The sequence below is a fragment of the Diabrotica undecimpunctata genome, chromosome 10 (genome assembly GCF_040954645.1).
Source record: "Diabrotica undecimpunctata isolate CICGRU chromosome 10, icDiaUnde3, whole genome shotgun sequence".
Classification (NCBI taxonomy): Eukaryota; Metazoa; Arthropoda; class Insecta; order Coleoptera; family Chrysomelidae; genus Diabrotica; species Diabrotica undecimpunctata.
The window spans coordinates 17841034-17863264 of NC_092812.1; the positions used below are offsets into that span (position 1 = coordinate 17841034).

The 22231-nt window shown below is 31.5% G+C and overlaps 2 protein-coding genes across 6 annotated transcripts in view; one reads left to right on the forward strand and one right to left on the reverse strand.

Moving 5' to 3' along the window:
- MAPk-Ak2 (MAP kinase-activated protein kinase 2) overlaps nt 1-14289 on the reverse strand; it is a 98568-nt gene extending 84279 nt beyond the window's left edge. Inside the window, exons 1-2 of one of the 2 annotated variants that reach the window (XM_072545712.1) lie at nt 14069-14288; nt 13679-13843 (exon numbers count right to left, since the gene is read on the reverse strand). In XM_072545712.1, coding sequence (XP_072401813.1) covers nt 13679-13834 — 156 coding nt within the window. In that variant the 5' untranslated portion in view covers nt 13835-13843; nt 14069-14288. Of the gene's footprint in view, nt 1-13678; nt 13844-14068 lie in introns of both variants that reach the window. The other variant, XM_072545713.1, reaches the window with a different exon arrangement.
- A 246-nt stretch (nt 14290-14535) lies between these two features.
- Nucleotides 14536-22231, forward strand: part of LOC140451825 (palmitoyltransferase ZDHHC20-A-like) — a 97102-nt gene continuing 89406 nt past the window's right edge. For all 4 annotated transcript variants that reach the window (XM_072545717.1, XM_072545715.1, XM_072545716.1 and 1 more), the window contains exons 1-2: nt 14536-14685; nt 14738-14966. In XM_072545717.1, coding sequence (XP_072401818.1) covers nt 14834-14966 — 133 coding nt within the window. In that variant the 5' untranslated portion in view covers nt 14536-14685; nt 14738-14833. The remainder of the gene's footprint in view (nt 14686-14737; nt 14967-22231) is intronic.

Here is a 22231-nt window from a genome sequence, read left to right on the forward strand (position 1 = left end):
AGCGTATATAACTTTTGAAGTGGAGGGTAAGATAAGCTTAATTTGAAATTTTCAAAGAAATCGATGCAGTTATAAAAAATTCGGAGGTATTACCATATTTTAAGCCTCAGTAACTGGATTACTAATGCTAAGCGCATTCAAAATTCACCTAATCGAACAAAGTTATTAACATTAAAAAAAAGTTTACAATTCGAAACGACAATTAATTAAAAAAAAAAGAGACGACCTTCAGTTTTTGGTGAAAAAAGGATATATTCTTAAGTATTACCAAGTGTTCTATGATTCATTATGTTAAAATATCCAAAAAAAATTAAAAAGCGATAATTTCAGTTTATACTGTTTCTTTATTTCGTTCAAACCGTTTTATAATAAAAATCATTATTCAAATGTGTTGTATCTTTAAGTTCTTTTGTATAAGTAGTAACTATTTTTCGAAGAAAACTGTAACAGATCATTTTTTTTAAATGACTCATCTCAAAAACCGCCTGGTTTTACAAAAAGACTTAGGCAGATTAAGGAATAATCATTTATTTACTCTTTATCTGATGCTATTTGAAAATATTTAAATTTAATTCTAGTTCTTGTATTCGCATTTTAAAAATGACAAAAATTGTTTTTACTCCTGAAAATTTTGTTATTTTGACGTATTCCACTTTTCTTAGGAACGTGCGATATACGGAATGTTTAGATGCCACCGGGACGTACTTCTGCGGCAACAAACCGACTGCGATCCTGAAACCCACCCTGGCGCCTGGCGCCGCCGTCTTAATAAACAGCTCGCTGACGACGGCTTCGTCCTCGGTGCTAAATTTCTTAATTGTGGAACGAAAACGCGTAACTTGGAAATAGATAAGCGTGGACCTACAACTTGTTGTTCATGATTTAACTTAGATTTTATTCCCAAAATTTTAATAATGAATATGTAACATCTTGTATAATACAAGTAGTGGAGCCGAAAAGCATAAGGGATTGACAAAATACCAATATTCGTTCCAATAAAACCTCATTTTACTTAATGAAACAGTTATGGCACAGTCATTAGGTAAAGTGCTCGAAATCCATTCACATTCTAATATCTAAATAAAATGCGACAACGCTGCAAGAACACATTAAATCTTCGCAATGCAATGATTCAGTTAACAAGTAGCCGGGATCGAGTTACGTTGTGTTTTATATCCGGTCGTTAATTCTACAATATAGGTTTTATACTACGTGTTAGTTTAAATTCGTCTGAACACCTATGTTGACGATACATGGTAAGTTTTCATTCTATTGAAAATGGTACATTATTACCTGAATATTGTTCTCTATTTGTAGCAGTCATGTATTATTCGTTTGGTTAAAACCTGACGCCAGTTTTTAGTACCTAAAGTTCTAAATCCGTCCCCATTGAATTTCTGAAGTAAGATTTAGGATCCTTGCAATCTGTTTTCTGCAATATATTTTATTTTTTCTGACTATTTAGGATTAGTTCCTATAGATTTGATAAGTTTTTGACCTTTTGTGCATTTTTAAGTTAATAAATTAATACCGGGCGCTTTCATATGCCGCCCCGCAAAAGATGAAATGCTGATAAAAAAAACCTATTACTGCTGTGAAAGATAAGGAGGGTGAAAATTAACTGCAAAATCTTACATTCCAAAATCTGTATTAAAGAACTACGCAAATCGCCCACCCGCAGAGTGTGTTAATATACAAAATTAGGAAGAAAACCATTTTTTCCATTGTGCTTAAGAAAAATCTTGTTGACTACTCTTTGGAAATGTAACAGAATTAATATGGACTGACTATATTGGATCTACGCCCATTAGCTTACCAGTTAGCTATTCTCCTTCTTTTTTTATGTAGACATGACGTGGTCTTCCTACTGATCGTCTTCCTATTAGTGAACCGTCTTTTGCCATCTTTACTACTCTATTTGTTGTCATTCGGCTTATATGATCGTTCCATACTTGAGTGTTTTCATCTCTGCTGTTTCTAACATCCTTTTTGTCCTCTCTGTGTCAGGTCGTGTTTCTTTTAACTACCATTTGGTATCCTTTTTTAGTTCTTACTTTTTTTTTATTATTTCATCCATAATCAGGTTGAACAATAGAGGACTCAGGGAATCTCCCTATCTTATCCCATTGCCAGCTTCAATAGGGTCGGTTAGTTCTTCTTCTACTTTTACTGTGTTTGTTTTGGTAGATATTTTCGATCATTTTAATTCTTCCTAGAGGAATCTCTCTTGCGTACAATAAGTCGATAACGTCCTTTAATTTGACCCGGTCAAATGCCTTCTTAAGGTCCATGATACATAGATATGCCGGTTTGTTGTATTCTAATGATTTCTCTTGCACTTGCCTCATTATAAATATAGCGTCGGTGAATGATCTTCCCGACCTAAAACCTTGTTGTTCTTCTGCTAGTGTTATAATTTCATTCAGTTTATTTGTTGTATTTTTTAGTGTTGTGTTCCTCTGTAATTTTCCGGGTCCGATTTGTTTCCCTTTTTGAAGAGACGTATTAGGATGCATGATCTCCATTCTTGAGGAATTATGTTTTGTTCTATTATTTTTTGTATTAGTTTTAATAGTTGTTTGGTGATATCTGGTCCTCCATACTTTAGGAGTTCGTTCGGTATTCTGTCCTCTCCTGATGATTTTCTATTTTTTAATTTTCTTAATGCTTTCTTTACCTCTACCTCGTCAATAATTATTTCTTCGTTTGTCGTCACTTCTGGTGTTGGTGGTTCATTATCGTCACCTTTAGCAAATAGGGATCGAAATTAGTCTACCCATGTTTCCTTCTAAATGTGTTTCGTTTTTATTAGTTCGTCCATCTCTTTTGTTTGTCCTCTGATCATTCTCCATATTTCTTTTTGTCTTCTGTAGAAGTCGTGTTCCATCTGTTTTGAGAAGCTATGCCAGCTAGCTATTAGAAAGGGAAATTATCATCCTTTTAATAATGAAGTCAAGACTACAGACATAAAACTTTATTCATTGAACTATTTTTTAAACACCACCAGCGACTGTTCCTTCGTCCATGACCTTAGCTGACCTGTAGTACTCATACTTGATGGGTGCTATTACCACACTAGAAATCTAGAATATTGAACTCGCAAGAGAAGAATAAACCATAGTTTGCCTTCTTTCACAGTCAACATATAAACTACCGCCTTTTGATGTAGCATTTGTTTCCTCTGAAGACACGATATGCAAAAGTTATAGAAAAATTGTTGGTCTCTAACCCAAACATCCCTGTCAAAGGTACAAGAAAATTTATTGTAGAAATTGCAGAAAAGTATCGGGTGCCATCTAGGGCCCTTTAGAGAAGTGGGACAGAGAAGTCTTTGTAGTAGGTTTGCTGCAAGTTAAACTATATACATACTTATGGAATAAAATTGTTTGTGTCCTTATTTTAGAAAATAATAAAAACGTTGAGATACCTTAACTTTTAAATTTAAACGTGCGCTTTTTAAACATAAATTTGAATGTACAGGGTGATCCACGCAAGTCTGGTATAGTCCATAATCTGTATTTTAAATGAAATATTTTTTTGTTTTTAAAAGCTTCTTAACAACCCGATCTCAATGAATTATATCATATAGATGTAGGGTCTATTATGAATAATACAAGGTGAAATTTTGAAATTAAGTATAATTTTCTTCAAGACAATTAATTCATAGAATACCCGAAGTAATTGATTGGATTACATTAAAATAAATTATCAAAATGTTCTCCACCTTGTTGTTGGCAATAACACAGTCTCCTATAAAACTCGTCCCGGACTTTGTTTAAAGTTTGAGGTGAAATATTCAGTATTACTGTAGTTGGTTGCGTTGCATATACTTTGTTCTTGAGATAACCACACAGAAAAAAATCCAAAGATGTAAGATCTGGCGACCTAGCTGACCACCCAATAGTACCCCTTCGTCAAATCCATTTATTGAACAAGATTTCATTCAAGTAATTTCTCACCATTAAAGCATAATGGGGTGTTGCACCGTCCTGCTGGAACCAGACAGTTTCATGCGGTAGGGTCGGATCTATTGCATTGGGATATAAGTTAGCCAACTGAGGAAGAACATCGTCTCTTAGCATGCTTAAATATTTTTCCGCTGTCAAATTACCATCTAGTAATATAGGACCAATAATATGATCTATAATACCTGCCCAAGCATTCAATGTTTGAGAATACTGAGTGTGTGTCTCTCGCATCCAATGAGGATTCTCAGCTGACCAATATCTACAGTTTTGTCGGTTTACCTCTCCATTCAATGTAAATGTTGATTCATCAGAAAAAGAATTGTGCCAAGAGCTATTTCATTTGTGTTAATTTTATCCATCATTCTTTCGCAGAAATCCATTCTACGATCTGGATCGTCTTCTGTTAGCTCCTACACAAAAGTCAATTTATATGGTTTAAGTTTTTTTTCATGGAGACACCTTAAGACAGTTGTGTGACTCACATTATTTTGACGTGCAATTTGACGTGAACTTGACGTTGGATTCTCTGCGACACTTAACAAAATATCTACTTTCACCTTATCTTCAATGAAGTTCGGTTTTCTTTTTAATGGTTTGACATGTCCAAGTTCTCTGAACTGTGCATAAATTTTAGACACAGTACCTTGTGCAATATTAGGCAACTGAGGATACCTCTGATTAAATAAGTTTGCTACTTCAACTTGACTTCTACAATTCTCCCCATAACCAATCATCATTAAAATCTCAATTTGGTGAATCTCAGTTAAATATTTCATTTTTATTTCTGCAAGAAATTAGCTTTTAATTAGGAATTTATTATTTTAATGTAAAATGTACACACCAACAACTGATTGATAACAATCTGCATTATTTACCGATTTAGTTTAATTAGTTTAATTTAGTTTAATTTTCAAATGAAACTTATGGATATGCAGTGGCCGTCAAGTTCCTCTATAGATGTAAGTAACAATGCTGATATTCTAATAACTAATGTATTGTCTGCACTCGATCAGTTTGCTCCAGAAAAGTCTATTAATATGAAGGATGTTTGGGGAAATAAATTATGGTGGAATGAAGACATTGCGAATGAAATTAAAAAAAGAGATCAATATTACAAAAAGGCTATATTTACTAAAACTGATACTGACTGGGATGATTTCAAACAACAAAGAAATAGAGTCGTAGCATTAATCAGAATTACCAAACAAAATTATTATCAGGAAAAAATAGATGATTGTAAGAACGACCCAAAAAGAATGTGGAAAACATTAAAGGAGCTTGTAAACGGCAAAAAAAACCATGAAGCTAAAAGTGAAATAATATTTGATGGTGGGGGGGTTACTGGTAAAGAGATAAGTGAAAGATTTAATATATTTTTTCTAGACAGTGTAAAAGACATAGCAGATAGCATTATTTCAAACAAAACCCACCAAGAAATTTGTAGTTCAATAAATGTCGACTGCAAAATGGAAAAATTCAAAATGTTAGAAATGAAAGATTTAAAAAAACAAATGAAAGAAATGAAAAACAAAGAAAGTAATGTTGATGGTATTACAGTTCAAATTTTAAAGAGTTCCTTTGAAGTAATAGGCGACAAAATTTTGCATATTATAAATGGTAGTCTAGAAAGTGGCGTATTCCCAAGTAAATGGAAGAGAAGTCTGGTTGTACCAATTGAGAAGGTTCATGGAACTGTTAAGTGTGAGGAATTTCGACCAATAAATATGGTACCACCATACGAAAAACTACTGGAATTATGTGTAAATGATCAAATAGTGGAGTACTTGGAAAGCAATAATGTGTTAACTAAATTCCAAGCAGGGTTTAGGAGAGGAAATTCCTGTGAGAGTGCAATGCAGACGGTTTTGTTTGACTGGAAGGGTGCGCTGGAGTGCGGGAAAATGATTGGTGTGGTTTTCTTAGACTTTAAACGTGCATTTGAAACCATAAACAGACAACTGCTATTGAGAAAGATGGAAAGGTATGGCTTTGGTGAAAAAATTATAAAGTGGTTTCAAGAATATTTGACTGATAGAACACAAGTGACAAAATATGGTGCCATTTCATCAGCTCAGACAGACATCTCTGTATGGTGTGCCACAGGGAACTGTGTTAGGTCCTACTCTTTTCATACTGTATATAAATGATATTGTTGATGTTGTTAAAAAGTGTAAGGTACAGTTGTTTGCCGCTGATACTGTGATATATGCAATAGGGGATAAGGTAGATGAAATAATCGATATAATAAATGAAGAGATATGTAATATATTAAAATGGCTCGATAATAATTCCTTAAGTCTTAATGTAACTAAAACAAAAATGATGCTTATAAAGAATAAAAATTTTAAATTAAATAACATAATAAAAGATGTAAAAATTAATAATATTGCTTTGGAGAGAGTGGTTCAGTATAAGTATTTGGGATGTATTATAGATGAAAATTTAAGTTTTGTTGAACATTTTAAGTTTGTTACAAACAAAATAGCAAAAAAAATCTATGCATTGGGAAGAATGTCAAAAAATTTAAGTTGCTGGTCTAGGTTGACCATATATAAATCGATTATTGCTCCCCATCTCTATTTTTGCTCTACATTGCTGTTTTTAATGAATGCTTCTCAAATGAATGTACTGCAGAAAAAACAAAATAAAGCCTTAAGGATAATATTAGGATGTAGTGTATACACTAGTAGAACTGACATGCTAACAATGGCAAATGTTTTAAGTGTAAGACAGACAATTGTATGTAATAGTATGATTTTTGTTTATAAAATGTTAAATGGTCTGATACCTGTGCATTTGTGTAATAATTGTACCTTTGTTCGAGATGTACATGAACACAACACACGTTCTAGAAATAACTTTTATCTGAATAGGGTCAACACTAATTTTGGTCAGAACAATCTTTTTTATAGGGGATTAAAGCAATACAATGCATTACCGGAAAACATTAAGGCTTCTGGAAACTTAGCTCAATTTAAAAATTTATGTAAGATATATGTTAAGCAAAGCATTGTGATTTAATTTTAAGGGTATAAATTGATGTATTTATATGTATATTTTTCTAGCCATGTGCTATTAATAAAGATTATTATTATTATTATTACTATCTAGACAGTTTTTACCTATTCATGACAAAAAATGTTAACACAGGTATTAAACAGAAATTTTCCCCAATATACTGACACTTAGAGTAGAAGTGTATTGTTTGTATTTAGCTAATTTAAAATAATACCATAACACGTGATAAATTATTAATTTAAAAATTCCATCTTGTATTATTCATTATATACCCTACATGATATAGTTCATTGAAATCAGGTTGTTAAGAATCTTTTAAAAACATAAAAATATACAGGGCGTTTCATTAAAAATAAGGATTATGGACTATGCCAGACTTGCGTGGATCACCCTGTACATTTAAATTTATGTTTAAAAAGCGCACATTTAAATTTAAAAGTTAACGTGTCCCAGAGTTTTTTATTATTTTCTATAATAAGGACAAATACAATTTTATTCCATAAGTGGTTTCCACACTGTATATATACATATATGTATCTGTATATATATTCAATTTATATATGTTCAATTTATTTAAGAGAGTTAAGTAAATATCAACACCGTGATGGTATCGCCGGTATATCCAGAGAATTTCAAAATTCTTTTGGATAATTTACGGCTTCGTTTTCATTAACAATACTGTCGACTTAAAATATACCAGATCACTTAGTAATAACTGTTGAATTTTAAAGTTAATTTCTGAGCCTATTATGATTCAAGTAATTTTTCAGTATAGCCGGAAAGACACTTACAATTAATTCATTAACGCATGCAAAATAAAAATGCGTGAAACAATAAATAAAAGGTTTAATATTTTTGAAATTGTACAATAATTTGAAATATACACAGTAGTAGTAAAGTGAATGGTGATCAGTGTAGTAGTGTCTGAGGGCTCGGGAGACTGAGACCTCGGAAGCCCTGAAGAAGACATCAGAGAGGGTGTCGAAAGCTCCGTGCAATGAAAATCAACGCGGTTCAACCCGGAAGACTGGTTAGTTTAATATTACTTTTTATAATAGTAGTAATCTTAGCTCTAGGTTTAATTGTACTAACCGCGGATTTATTATTACTACTATTTTCCTTACAATTTCATCATATTTTCTTGAGTTTAGCGAAACAAAAAAAGTAGATAGACGTGAAGTTGTTAAATTTTACTTTATATTTAAATGAACTACCACTGTAACGGTAGATAATATAAAACATTTTGTATAAGAGTATAAAGTAACTGTTTGCATGGGGAAATAAAACCGTTGCCTCTATTATTTTCCTTATAATTTCATCATATTTTCTCACCTATTAGGCCTTCCTAGGACTTTAAATAAATATTTCAAAACCAAAATTAGCCAAATCAATTCAGTTGTTCTCAATTTATTATAAAAAAAGTTATAAAAATATAAAATGACGTTTGTTAAACATCATTTGATAATATTTTATAACTACATGGATCAAATGAACTAAAACTGTAGAGGTGAAGTTGTATAAAACATTTTCAACTTACAAATAAAAAAATAAGGGTCATTCATTGCGATAAAAAGTATTCTATCTCCTAAGTTGGACGAACAAATACACTTTTACAAAATTTTATTGCAATCGGTTAAGTGATTTTTGAATATGTATTAGCTTGGACAAACATTGTGACACAAGATTTTTATATATAAACATATATGATAAGTTGGTCATTCAGAATTATATCTGTATTTTTTAATTTATTAAATTCCATAGATTTTAATAAGCTTAAGGCCTTTATTTTGTATATGGAGAATTTGAAATTGGTCACTAAAAGAATGATTATGATCTAGAAGGTGAAGTGCATACATATAATCTGTTTTTACATTAATGAAAGCCCTTGTGTGTTCTGCTATATAATTAATAAAGCTTCTACCAGTATGACAGATGTAGTTTTTGAACAGTCACCACATGTAAGTTTGTATACACCATTGTTTAAGTGCTTTTTCTTTTGACTCTTGTTAATCTTAATATATTTGCTTGAGTTGTTTTTTGTTCTGAAAGGTGGTGTTATTCCTATCTTTTTTATGTGTTTGGCCATTTTTGTTGATATCTTGCCTGTATATGTAATCGAGCAGAAGGTTCTGGGTTTTTTCTCTGGTGGTGGAAAAACTAATTTCAGGGCTTTCTTACGCAGTTTTTGGTTAAATATTTTGTTTATTGTTTGTCTGTTGTACCCATTGTTTACTGCTATTTGCTCAATGATATTCAATTATATCTCTAAGTTATTTTTTGAGATGGGAATTTTTGTCAATCAAGGTAACATGCTATGGTAGGCTGCCAATTTATGTTGTGTAAGATAAGATGATGAATTGTGTATATAGTGTTGTCAGTATGAGTAGATTTAAGAAATACAGAGAAACAACTCATGTTTGTTTTTAAGTCCAATAATTTTTAAATCTAGAAAATTTATGGATTGATTATGTTCTGTTTCTGTTGAAATTCAATATGACTATGGAGTGAATTAACGTAAGATAAGAATTGGTCAAGGTCAAGTTGCCTGTCAATTAATGAAAAGCATACCAGCACATGGTCCACGATCCTCCAATAAAAGGAAAAACAGTTTAAATATGGAATGTTTTGAAACCTGTTACTTTATTATCCATAAAAATATCTTATAGCAATGGGCTTAGAGGATTATCCATGATTATTAAATTCAAAGTAGTCGTGATTTATACAAATTTCAAGAAGATCTAAAGAGCAGAGATTTTTAGTGGAGAACTTTTGAAGTGGGACAGATAGTTGGAACATCGAAAGATTCTTTTAATTTTTGACAATTGTACAGGCCCATCTGAAAGTTAACGGTTAAAAAAACAACATTCAACTTCTTTTTTTTTTTCTTCCCAAATTGCACATCTGTTGTGCAACCGAAGGACTAGGGGATCATACGGTCCCTTAAAGTTTACTACATAAAAGATTTAGTTAAGCGGATCCTAAATAATGTAGAAAACCATAGTGAATACCTTGTTACTTTATTAGATGCCATAAATTTCATCCACAAAGCCTGGTCACTCATAGGAAAAAATTAATCAGAAAATATTTGGTCATGCGAGGTGGATAGAGACTGAGATAGAAAACGAAGAAGATGTATATCCTTTAGCACAGTGGTTGAAATTACACCTGCAAGGTCAAGGAGAACTAACCCAACTGAACAATGATGACGATTTTGCTGAATTCATCCATGCAAGAAGTTCCTAACGGACAATACTCAATACTTATCATTGAATAAAAGGAATTTTTTAGCAATATTTTTTTAATTTTATTTTCAAATTGCTTTTCAGACAAGTTTCTTATATTTTCAGGCAGAACATTAAAACATTTTATTGCCCAATTACCTGACCCATTTTGACACCTTTTCAAATGCCAATATGCTGGTATCATATTCTGTTTGTGCCTAGTATCGTAACCATACTGATCTTTGTGACTTCTATGAAGATTAGTATTCTTGTTCATGAATTGAAGGTTTTCTAGAATGTACTGTGCTGGTACAGTAAGAATTCCCAATCTTTCATAAGCCTGGCGGCAGGCTTCCCTAAATCCCAAACCAACAAGGGCTCTCACTGCCTTTCTCTGCAAACCAATTACTCTGTGAGTGTCAGCTGCATGACCCTTGACAAGGATAGAGTATGAAAGATGTAAGTCGACTATGGAGTGATATGTAGTACATATAGTCTCCAATGAGACACATTTTGAAAGATTTCTTAAAATAAAAAGACTTTTATTTAGGTTTTTGCATAAGTTATTAATATATGGGCCCCACTGTAATTTTGGGTTCAAAAGAACTCCTAAAAATCCACTTGCTGACTCCAGCATTCATATCACCCACATATCTCATTGTTAAAATCACTTGTTTAGTTTTATTGTTGTTCAAAACCAACCTATTTGTAGCAACCCATTGCTCAGTTATCTGCAGTGCCACCATAGAACCCTCCAGTACATCTTCAATATTATCAGCTCCAAAGGCCACTGTAGTGTCATCTGCAAAGAGTGTATATTTAGCCTTATGTTCCATGTTTGGAAGATTGTTAATATAAATCAAAAATAAAATAGGCCCCAGTATTGAACCCTGGAGTACTTCAATATTTAATACACTCTCTGACGACAACACCCCACCAACCCTCACAACCTGTACAATATCTTTCAGATATGATTTTATGAGCTCAATACTCTCGGAACAAAAGTTATATTTTTCTGATTTCTGCAGGATGATTTCATGGTTGACCAAGTCAAAAGCCTTGCTCAAGTCACACAAAAGGACTGAGTTAAATTGAAGCTTATGGAATGATTCTGTAATATACAATATAAGGTTTAAAATACCTAAGACTGTATTTTTATTTTTGCGAAAACCAAATTGACATTCAGAAAATATACCATTGACCTCAAAAAAATCTACTATTTGTAGTCCCATGCACTTTTTCACAATTTTCAAATTACAATTGGCATTAGCGAGACAGGCTGATAATTTTCTGGCAGGTTTGAGTCCCCTTTTTTGAAGATTGAATAAATTATTGTTTTTTAGGGACAGATGGAAAAACATGTTCTTTGACGCAGATATTAATTAGCTTAGTAAGTGGAATTTTTATATTTTTTATTGTTTTGATCAACTTACATTCAGTCCAAAATTGTCACAGCTGTTTTTATTTCTTAAATTATTGATAATATCCCATACTGTATTGAAATTGACTTCTGAGAAAGAAAACTGATTTAATATATTTATTTTAGTTATATCCATTTGATTCAGATTTGAAACTGTGAAAAGTAATCATTAAAGATATTTGGACTTATATTAGGAGGTTGCTAGTATTTTTCCCACAATGTTCACTTATGATTTTCCACATAGATTTTATTGGATTACTGGAATTTCTGATGATGTTATTTGCCATGATTTTTGCAATCCATATTGCAAGTTTGTATTGTATTTTGAAAGTCCTCTCAATGTCTGGTAACTGATACTATTTTTTACGCTGTTCTAAAAAGTGTAGTTAATCACACATAGCTTTTAAGTCATTGTTAAACCAATTAATTTTATTAGATTGATTGGACCTTACCTTATACCTCTTCGCTGGGAAAAATTCCAAATAACCTTCTTCCAGAACATTAATAAATTCTCTCATTCACATTAATTTCTCACATTCACAAATTCCCAACTTATTTCATATATTCTATTATGAAACAGAAATAGACACCTCTGTGTAATTGGCCTGAAAATAATCTTTTCTTCCTGATACTTGTCAACTTAATGCAATGAAAAACCAACCTGTTGTCCTTTGTGGCCAGAGAAACCCAGTTCACATACTCCAGCCATTTCATACTGTATCTCAGAATTCAGGAAAATGTTATCAAGACTCCTTGAGTCTGCTCAAAAATTGCTTGATTTAAATTATAACCTCTTAGTACATCTTTTAACCTAGTTGTATTGATCTCATTTGTACAAAATTTGACATTTAAATTACCTGCCAAGACAATGGGTCTCCCCATACGGTAACTTTCCAAAAGTCCATCTAAAGATGTTATAAAGGTGTCAAAAGGACCAGATGGGCTTCGATATAAACATATATTACTTACATTACCTTCTTTAAATCAATCATACAGTATTCAATACACTTTTCTAAGTTAAAATTCTCCCTAACAAAAATACATGTTCCTCCTTCAACTGAATCCAATCTGACTGAAAATTTGCCAGTTTAAATCCCTGTAAGTAGACTGCTTGAATCTTCTCTTCCTTCAGCCAAAGTTATGTTATACAAAGAACATCAATTTTCTTATCTGCCATAAAAGCCTCCAGTTCATCTACTTTATTCCGTAATCATAGAACATTTGCATGTAGAATCCTAAGTTTAACATTTGTTTCATTATGGTATGTGGGACTTTAGTACTTCTCCATCTTCTTCTATCTTCCTCTTCTTTTTTCCACCTTCCCCTGGTTGTGCAGATTCAGAAGATGGTTAACAGTCTCTCCATCAGGCCATATTTCTGACCGTAAATACCTAGGTTGGTCTTCCATTGGTTCTGCTAATTTAAATGAGCTGCAATATTTGTCTCTTCTAGCTATTAATCTCTCGCACTAGCACTTAGCACCCAAATCACAGGACTTCATAAAGTCTGCAATGTTTTCAGGTGTAATCTCTGTGGACAGTGCTTTAAACATTGTAAGAAAATTTATCCAAGGACATACTGAATAATTTAAAACAGTGAAAAATGACTGACTTCTACCAATTGCTGTAGCAATAGTTTATGTTATTTTGAAAATACCATTTGTACAAAAACAAAAGTAAACTCATATAAAGAGGTAATTAGCCTGCTATTTCAGTTCTTATTGTAGAGGGAGTCTACTGTATATATAATAATGTATATATATATATATATATATATATATATATATATATATATATATATATATATATATATATATATATATATTTATATAATTAAATATCTATTTTATCCATTTTGTAATTTTATAATACCTTGTTCTTAAGATAATATAAGACAAGAACTTTAAAAACATATTGAACATGATAGCTTATGTAAGTATATCATGAATTAGGATAATAAAAAGCTAAAAAAAGGTAAACATTGTGCAATATTGATGTTTTCAAAAAAAATTGACAAAATTTGGTAAAACTGATCTAATGAGTACAACTTACTTTGAGTGCATATTTTTCCCGGGTTTTCTTGGAAAAACACTCGACCACTTTCCCATTTATTCCTAATCCCAGTACTGTTCTAGATATTTCATAGTCATCTGTGATTGGGTTGGATTTTGGAAGAGCTCCAGTAGTTAGTCGCTTATCCTTGCTCATCTTTATTCACTAAAATAGGATTCCAATGTAAAAGATATTATAAAATATTTCAGTTCATCAACCACCCAAATTGAAAATAAAAACTATCTCCAATATTATTTTATTCCAAATATAAAATGACAATTGACTTTCTTGGCATATTATTAATATAGAGAACTCAGAATTAATGTATAATAATAAGACCGCTACTGTAAATGAAATAAAGTATAATACTGCCTGAAATATCTGCCTTACCTTTACTTATGGAATATATGTTGTAACCCTATTTTAAGTTGCTATCACAAATTATTGCAGGCCCATTCGGTTATTAAGATAAAAACAAGTTTTTGCAAAATGTTGCACAACGTGTTATTCTTCAAAACTGTCCAAAATTTCCTATTTTAAAGAAGAGATTTAACGTCTATATCATGGCTTGCTTCCATTTCGTATCTCTCCTAATGAAGTGAAGTGTTGCCACCTGCCAACTTTCAATGCCAAAATTGCAAAATTTGTGGCTTAAAAATAATATTAATACATGTCTGTAAAAAACAACAAATTAAGCAATTAGAAGACGAACCAAAAAATAAATTAAATATTCATTTTATTAAATATTGTTTTTTTTATTTTTATCATTTTTATTTATTTATATGATTAATTTTTATATCATCCTTTTGATGATAGCATATTAATCATTGGCTTTTATACTTACTCTATAAATAAAAACTTGTAAACAAGCAAAAGAAGAATGACAATGACAGATAACATAACATTGACATAAGTTAAAATAGTGTTACAGATTCTAAAAAGTAGATAAAATATTCTAATGAAAATTTAATTTCACCATTCTCTAGTAACATTAATGACTAATAAATGTAAGTGTAAGTAATATCCATTTTATCGATATGTTCAATGTTTCTTTTTTAGATTCGAATTTAACCCCGCCCCAGTATATTCCAATGATTAGGATTCCAAGAAATGAATTTGTGAAGTAGATTAACAGAAATAATGTAAATAATTGTGATGGCTGTACCTGGGGGTAATAATAAAGGTCCATGTTACTGGTGTTTCAAAGCAGTCAAATGGATACCAGTCTTATTTATTGTAACTATAGTCCTTTGGTCCTACTATGCCTATGTCATTCAACTTTGTTTATGTAAATATACTTTATAAATTATTTCAATACAGGTAATTATATAGAATAGGGGGGCTTGGCACAAATGTGGAAAAGATGAAAAAATCTCGAATATGAATAGGTTCTGAAACTGTTTTCTTGTGACTGTTTATAGACCAAGAGCTAGTGAAATCCTCCTAGTAACAACAGTAAGTCTAGAAATTCTTATAGTAATGAGTCATAGCATGCTAACTACTGTAATCATCTGGCATGAATCAGACTTGCATGTCATAAATTGTAGATAAAACTTAAAAGAAAAACAAACTGTAAGCTTGAAAATTTTATACAATGTTGTTAATTCATTTTGAAATTAAAAAAAAATTGACAGGCGTTTTCTATGAATACAAGTACCTAATAGGTTAACTGAAAGGTGCATCATAAATTGAAATAAACTTTATTCTGTAAAGTTGAAATTTATATATGTGTTTGTCTAAGCGATTTAAAGTAAGTAGGTATAATGACAGGCGATTTTGGCTAGCGTAAATCTTTGATAGGTGAGGGTAAAGATGGGACGGGAGTGCAAATAATAGGCTTAGCATGAAAACTCATATCATTGACACAAATTACATTATCTAAAAATGTAAATTACAGCTAAAATATATTTTATTATTTATGATAAAATGTGCATAAGTTTTTAAGTTTATCTTCATCTTCTAAAAAGAAACAAAGTTTTAATACATTAATAATAATATTACATCTCAAATCTTGTGCTCAGTTATATATAATTCCGTATCTTTTTATGAAATAAAAAAGTTGTGTATTAGCTTAAAGTATGTTTTAGCTTCACTTGACTCATTCTCAGCTGTATCAGTACGCTGTTGTAATAATTTTTCACAGATAGTAAAAGGATCCCCTGCAAATCAGGTAAAAACATGGTTTCCATTGAATAAGTTCCAACCATTATCTTCATGTTTAAGAACCATTGGCACTTTTACACACAAAACCTATAAACCCAGCAGTTAATTCTACAATTCTAAGATCCGGCCCTATAAGGATGGGAGAATAACATTAAAAATAAAAAAAATATATAAAGTATTACCTAGTTACAGTAACTCTTTTCTACAAATATTTATATATTTATTGAGAGACAGACTAAATACATCTACATTCAGATTTTTTAATAAAGATAAGTATCTATTCAGTGGGCTATTAGCACCATAGGTTGTTCTACAAAATCGAACATTAAAAGTACTTAGATGATGCAAACCATAGTAATATGGGTCTCTAAGACCAATCTGATTCACAAGAGAGGGACAGTCAATTCTACCATTTATTAATTTAAAAATCAAAGTAAAAAAAATCAAACCAAACAGATCCCTCCTCACACCTAAAGCAGGCAAGCTCATAGACCTCTCCATGATAGTGTATTCATGGTCTGCTATTTAAATCTTGCTTTGAAAGGCACACATCCATAAGAATATATGCGGAACCCTCTCCAAGGAATCAGAATGTATCTGGAAATAAGGAGACCATCTGACTGAACAGTACTCCAGCATAGACCTGATCAAAGAACAATAAACCATTCTTGTGGCTGCTATGGAGAAAAAACTAGAATTTATAGTAATAAAGCATCTTTGACTCCCTAATTGATATAGAATTAATATAACCAAATTCTCCTTACCAGCAGAAACCCTAGCTTCCAGATTTATCTTGGCTTTTTTATAGGCTTCCTGTTGCATCAGTGTCTGATCATAGGACATTTTAGAGCGTGTTCCCTGCAATTTTTTTCCAGATTTCAATGCCAGCTTTACTGTATCCATGTTGCAAACAACTTTGACGGCTCTTGCCTTGTTATTTTTGATTAGTCCTACACAAAATAACTTTCCTTATTGTTGGGAGTTGGGAGATTTAAATATTTTTTATATTTACAGTATTAATTCACTCGAATCTTTCTTCTGCATGTAGGTACAGCGTAACCGACGATATTGCCGGATAGAGCATAAAACGTTGTACAAGAAGAACATTGTAACTCAAAATCGCCAACAATATTAGTTACATTATTCTGTGCAGAGATTGATATATAAATTTCAACTTTACAGAATATAAAGTTACTTTTAATTTATATATAAAACACCTTTCGGTTCACCTATCAGGTACTTGTATGTATCGAAAACGCTTGTCAATTGATTGATGAATATGCCATCTGAATGACTTTTTGACATGGAAAGATTAAGAGATGTCATTCCTATACTATGTTCAAGGAATTCAAAAGTGGTTTTTAATTTAAAATATCTCAATACGCGCCAATGATGAATATAAAATTATTAATTGCATGGCAAAGAACTAGCAATAACTACCTCTTAAAACATAATTCCGTTTGCATAGCTCAACCAGTTTTAGAGCAATAAATAAATGGTTAGTTTGTAATTGGGCGCTCACAACGACGCGCCGACCACCGACCTTCGCTCCGACCATAGGATCGTATCGATCGCCAGGTAAAATAAATGCATTATTTTAAATTCGAGCGTTCACTGCCAGTGCTATGATCTAGGCGAGGACACGATGCGATGGTCTCCGTTATGAACGTAGCCTAAGAAAAATTTCAACACCCCGTATCTCGTAAAAGAAGTATTTTCGAACATACATTTATATAGACAACTGTCATTATTCTTTCATGTAGAATCACTCCCTGAAGTTTGTTGCACTTATTTACAACCACCCTGAATATATACAAATATGTATTATTCAAATGGGCTAAAAACCGACACTTTGGACCTCCGTAATTCAGAAACAATTGATTGGATGAGTCGTGGGACATGAAAACCTTTCATCAGCATGACCAAAGCTACCTATTTACGAAGTTTCTGGCAATTGAACTAAAACCACATTTACATAAGAAAAGTACCAGGGTCCTTAGGCTTACAGCAGAAAGTTTTTTTTCAAATTGTATCAACATTTTCAAAAATATAGGGGTTGATGATGTGTAGTGCTAATGCATGCCATTTGATGGTTACCGTAAATAGCATGCTATGACTCCTTACTATAAGAATTTCTAGCCTTACAAATATACCGTCAGTCAGAGGGTTCACTAGCTTTCTTACTATTAAGGTAATTCTCTTTACATTCAATTGAGGTTTAATCCCATTTAAATACAATATTTAACTCAAATTTGAATGTTTTTATGAAAGAACTATTTAAAACTGTCTTATCATAAGAAACCTATTTATTATAAATATATCAATGGTTTTTTACTGTTAAATAAAAGAATACAATATCAATGTTGCCACATATACAGAATTGACAGACCTTGGAAATTCCAACCTTCAGAAAATAATACTAAATCTGCTACTCAGAGCCTGAGTCGTATAAGTAAAAATTTAAATTTTTACTGTACCACTTTTTCACTTTATTGGGTTATTACTTATCATTTGACAAAGTAATTAGTTTGTGATATGACTGTAAGAGAGCTTAGGGATGTTTTTAATAGAAATAGCATGTATGTTTTTGCAAGTGGGAGACTAGTATAAGTCCATGTGCCTTTGATTCCTGTCATTATCTTTATTTAATATTGTTCTGAAGCTATTTTCTTGTGGCATTTTAAAGTAATTACTATTTATTGGGAATAAGCCACAATTGAAGGTTGAAATAAGTTTATTGACGTTTCAATCTCCACTTCGGAAATCGTTCTCAACATACAAACATTAATAAATTAAACAAATTTTGTTTTTTGTGACTTGATGAAAAATTTTTCTATTACACTGGGGTGCAAAATTAACCGGACACTCAGATTTTTCCTAAAAATAGGCGTTTAAAAAAGTTTAAGATATTCCCAAGTGAGTATTTAATAATAAACAAAATTTAAAAGTCAAATTTATTACAACTCAAGAATGTTACACAAAAAAATAAACAATTCAAAAAATTTGAAAATCTGCAAAGAAACAAAAATATTTTTTTTTTAATATAAACATTTTTAATGAAAAACGATATTTAGTAGAGTAAATTACATCCACGAGCCCTAATTACGGCTCTTATTCGATCAGACATACTTCCGATTAAGGCAGCAAAGTCTACTTGAAGGATTTGCTCCCATTCGTCACGAACCGCTTGCTCCAAATCATTCATGATTTCAAACTCACCATAGTTACGTCTAGTACATCGTTCCAGAATATCCCACGCATGCTCTATACGGACGAGCATTATCTTGCATCAGACGAATGGTTTCTCCAACAAATGGGGCAAATGGCATTACATGATTTTCCAAACATTGCTGAATATACCGTTGAGGTTCAAATTGCCCCCTTGAATTGTAACAAGTTGTGTATGAGCCTCTTGGGAAATGCCTGCCACACCATTATACCACCTCCACCAAATTGAATTCTAGGAGTAAAACAAAATTGCTGATAACGTTCACCAGCCCTTCTCCATATCCTAGGCCGCCCATCTGATGAGTATCTGTTAAATCTTGATTCATCCGTGAAAAGCACAGCACTCCAATCGTCAACACCCCAATTAAGATGTTCGCGAGCGAAGTGTTAACGTTGCCTCCGATGATCTGCTGTTAATAGAGGTCCCGTGACAGGTATTCTGGACCTTAATCCATATTCATTTAACGTCTTCGAACGGTATAAACGAAAACTGTTTTTCTATGGACATCATTTAATCGTTGAACAAGTGCTGGTGCTGATAATGTACGATAGCGTAACGCTTGTAACATAAGAAAGCGATCTTCAACTTGACTTGTGGTTCTTCGTCTACTTTGACCTGACCTTCTTGTATATTGTCCTGTTTTCCGAGATCTTTTTATTGTATCAAACACTGTACTTCGAGAAATTCCTATAAAGCATTTGCGATGTAACGCATGTTAAGCTCATCATCCTGCAAAGCAACAGCTTATGCTACTTCTTCTGGTGTCATATTTTTTTAATGCAAGTTTTTAAACAGTAAACAATACAAAAACCTACAGCCGAACTTATAATCAGGTACAGTACAACAATAAACTTAAATTAATACTAAGTCACTATTACACATTAATAACAAAACATATGTGTAAAAATGTTGTTGTTCCCACACAACATCTAAACAGGTCCATTCAAGAAAAAAACGTAATTGCCAATAAGGCATAAAATACATTTCAAACAAATTAAACAAGTTTTGACCTTATCACCAACAAAAAACAAAAAAATCTGAGTGTCCGGTTAATTTTGCACCGCAGTGTAATTTAATTTTATCTGACTCATTTATATTGACAATTGAGACATATATTACACATTTGAAACTAGGCGACTTTTAAATGATATTACTGAGTTGCGTTTCTGGGACGACTTTATTGTAAGACAGTTCATTCGATTACATGAAATCAACTTTAACTTGAGAATATCCGTCAGAAAAAAATCATAGCATGTAATTAAAATATTATCATATTAAAAAGGCAACATGCCATGTTGACAGTAAAATTATCCTGTTAGTGATTACTGATTACATAGTAAATTATGAGGAAAGAACCTCAATACTATCCCGACATGGTAGTATTTGTCGTTACATTTAGTTCACTCTCAGTCTGATTCTGTATGTTTTTTATTTAAAAAACATAAATTATGTATCCTCGATATGTTACTGACTTACTAATAGTGTTATTTTCCTTTTATTTACTTCCTCTTTTAATATGGATAACCAGATCCTACTGCATTCTGCCGAGGAATTTGCGACACAAATGGTCTCATTTAGCATAATTAGAGCCGCTATGAATCATTCCATTAAACCCTATGTTAATTTTCCCATGCGTGTTTACATATTTGAGACCTATCAAATTCTCTATTTCAATATAAGATTGATGTTCACTTATTAACATTTAATAGCCTTGATGTTTCACCTAAATAAAAATGATCGCATTCACAAGGTATTTTATAAATACAATCCTTTGTTCTTTCTTGTTTATTGTTAGATTTAGTTGTAGATAAAATAGATCTCAATGTGTTTGTTGTTGAAATGTTAAATTTATTTCCTATCTTTTTAAGTTTTTCTGATAATCCTTTTATGAATGTTATTGTTATTTTTCCCGCATTATTTCTTGTGTGCGCTGTAGGATCTCGTTCAAAGTTGTTCTGTTCTATTCGGTCGATTGTTGAAAATTCCCTATTAATAAACGATAAAAGATAATCATTTTTCAATAACACAGATGTTAACAAATGTTTTTCCTCTAAGAACGAATTTTCGTTAGAACAAGCAATTTTGGCTCTATCGTATAAGGATTTAATGATTCCCTTTTTAATATTAATATTGTGATTTGATTTGAAATTTAAATATCTATTGGTATGTGTTGGTTTTCTATACACCTGAGTCTCATATTCAGTATCGTTCTTAGAGAATAAAACATCCAGGAAAGATAGTGTGTTATTACATTCTTTTTCCTGGTAAATGTTATTGTCTCTTCTTTATCGTTTATATCATTCAGGAATGTGTCCAACAACTCTGATCCATGAGGCCATATTGAGAATATGTCATCTACTTATCTCCACCATACTGTGGATTTTAAATTTTGTTTAGAAATAATATTTGTCTCAAAATCTTCCATAAATATGTCGGCTAATAATAGAGATAAACTAGAGCCCATTGTAGACCAAAATGTTGTTTATATAATTCATTATTTAGTTGAAAATACGTATCAAAAACTCCATTATAGCTGATATATTTAGTCTTGTTCTAGTTGCCAATGTATCATGACTCCCTAATTTTGTCTTGATTATATTCAAAGTCTTATCTAATGGCACATTTGTAAATAAACTATTTATGTCGAAACTTACTAAAATATTATTTGAATTAAATTCAATGTTTGATAATTTGTTTAAAAAATGTTGTGTATTTTTTATAAATGTGCCATTTTTATTTGCAAATGGTTGTATAATATTGGCAATATCATTTTAAAGTCGTCTGCTTTAAAATGTATAATATATGTCTGAATTGTCAATATAAATGAGTCATATAAAATTATATTATTAGAAATATTTTTCACCAAGTAACAAAAAACAACATTTGTTTAATTTATTAATGTTTATATTTTGAGAACGATTTCCGAGGTGGAGATTAAACGTCAAACATTTATTTTAACCTTCAATTGTGGCTTATTCCTACTAAAATTTTAATTACTTTATTTAATAGTTTAATATTTTGATATCTATGATCCTATGTGTACATGGGTAAACTAAAAGAAGAATGAAAACAATCAAGTCAGCTTGATTATTTAAGTTCACCTTAGCGGAAAGTAAGTCGCATTTTACTTCATACTAGGGTTTTCGGCCAACTAAGAACTC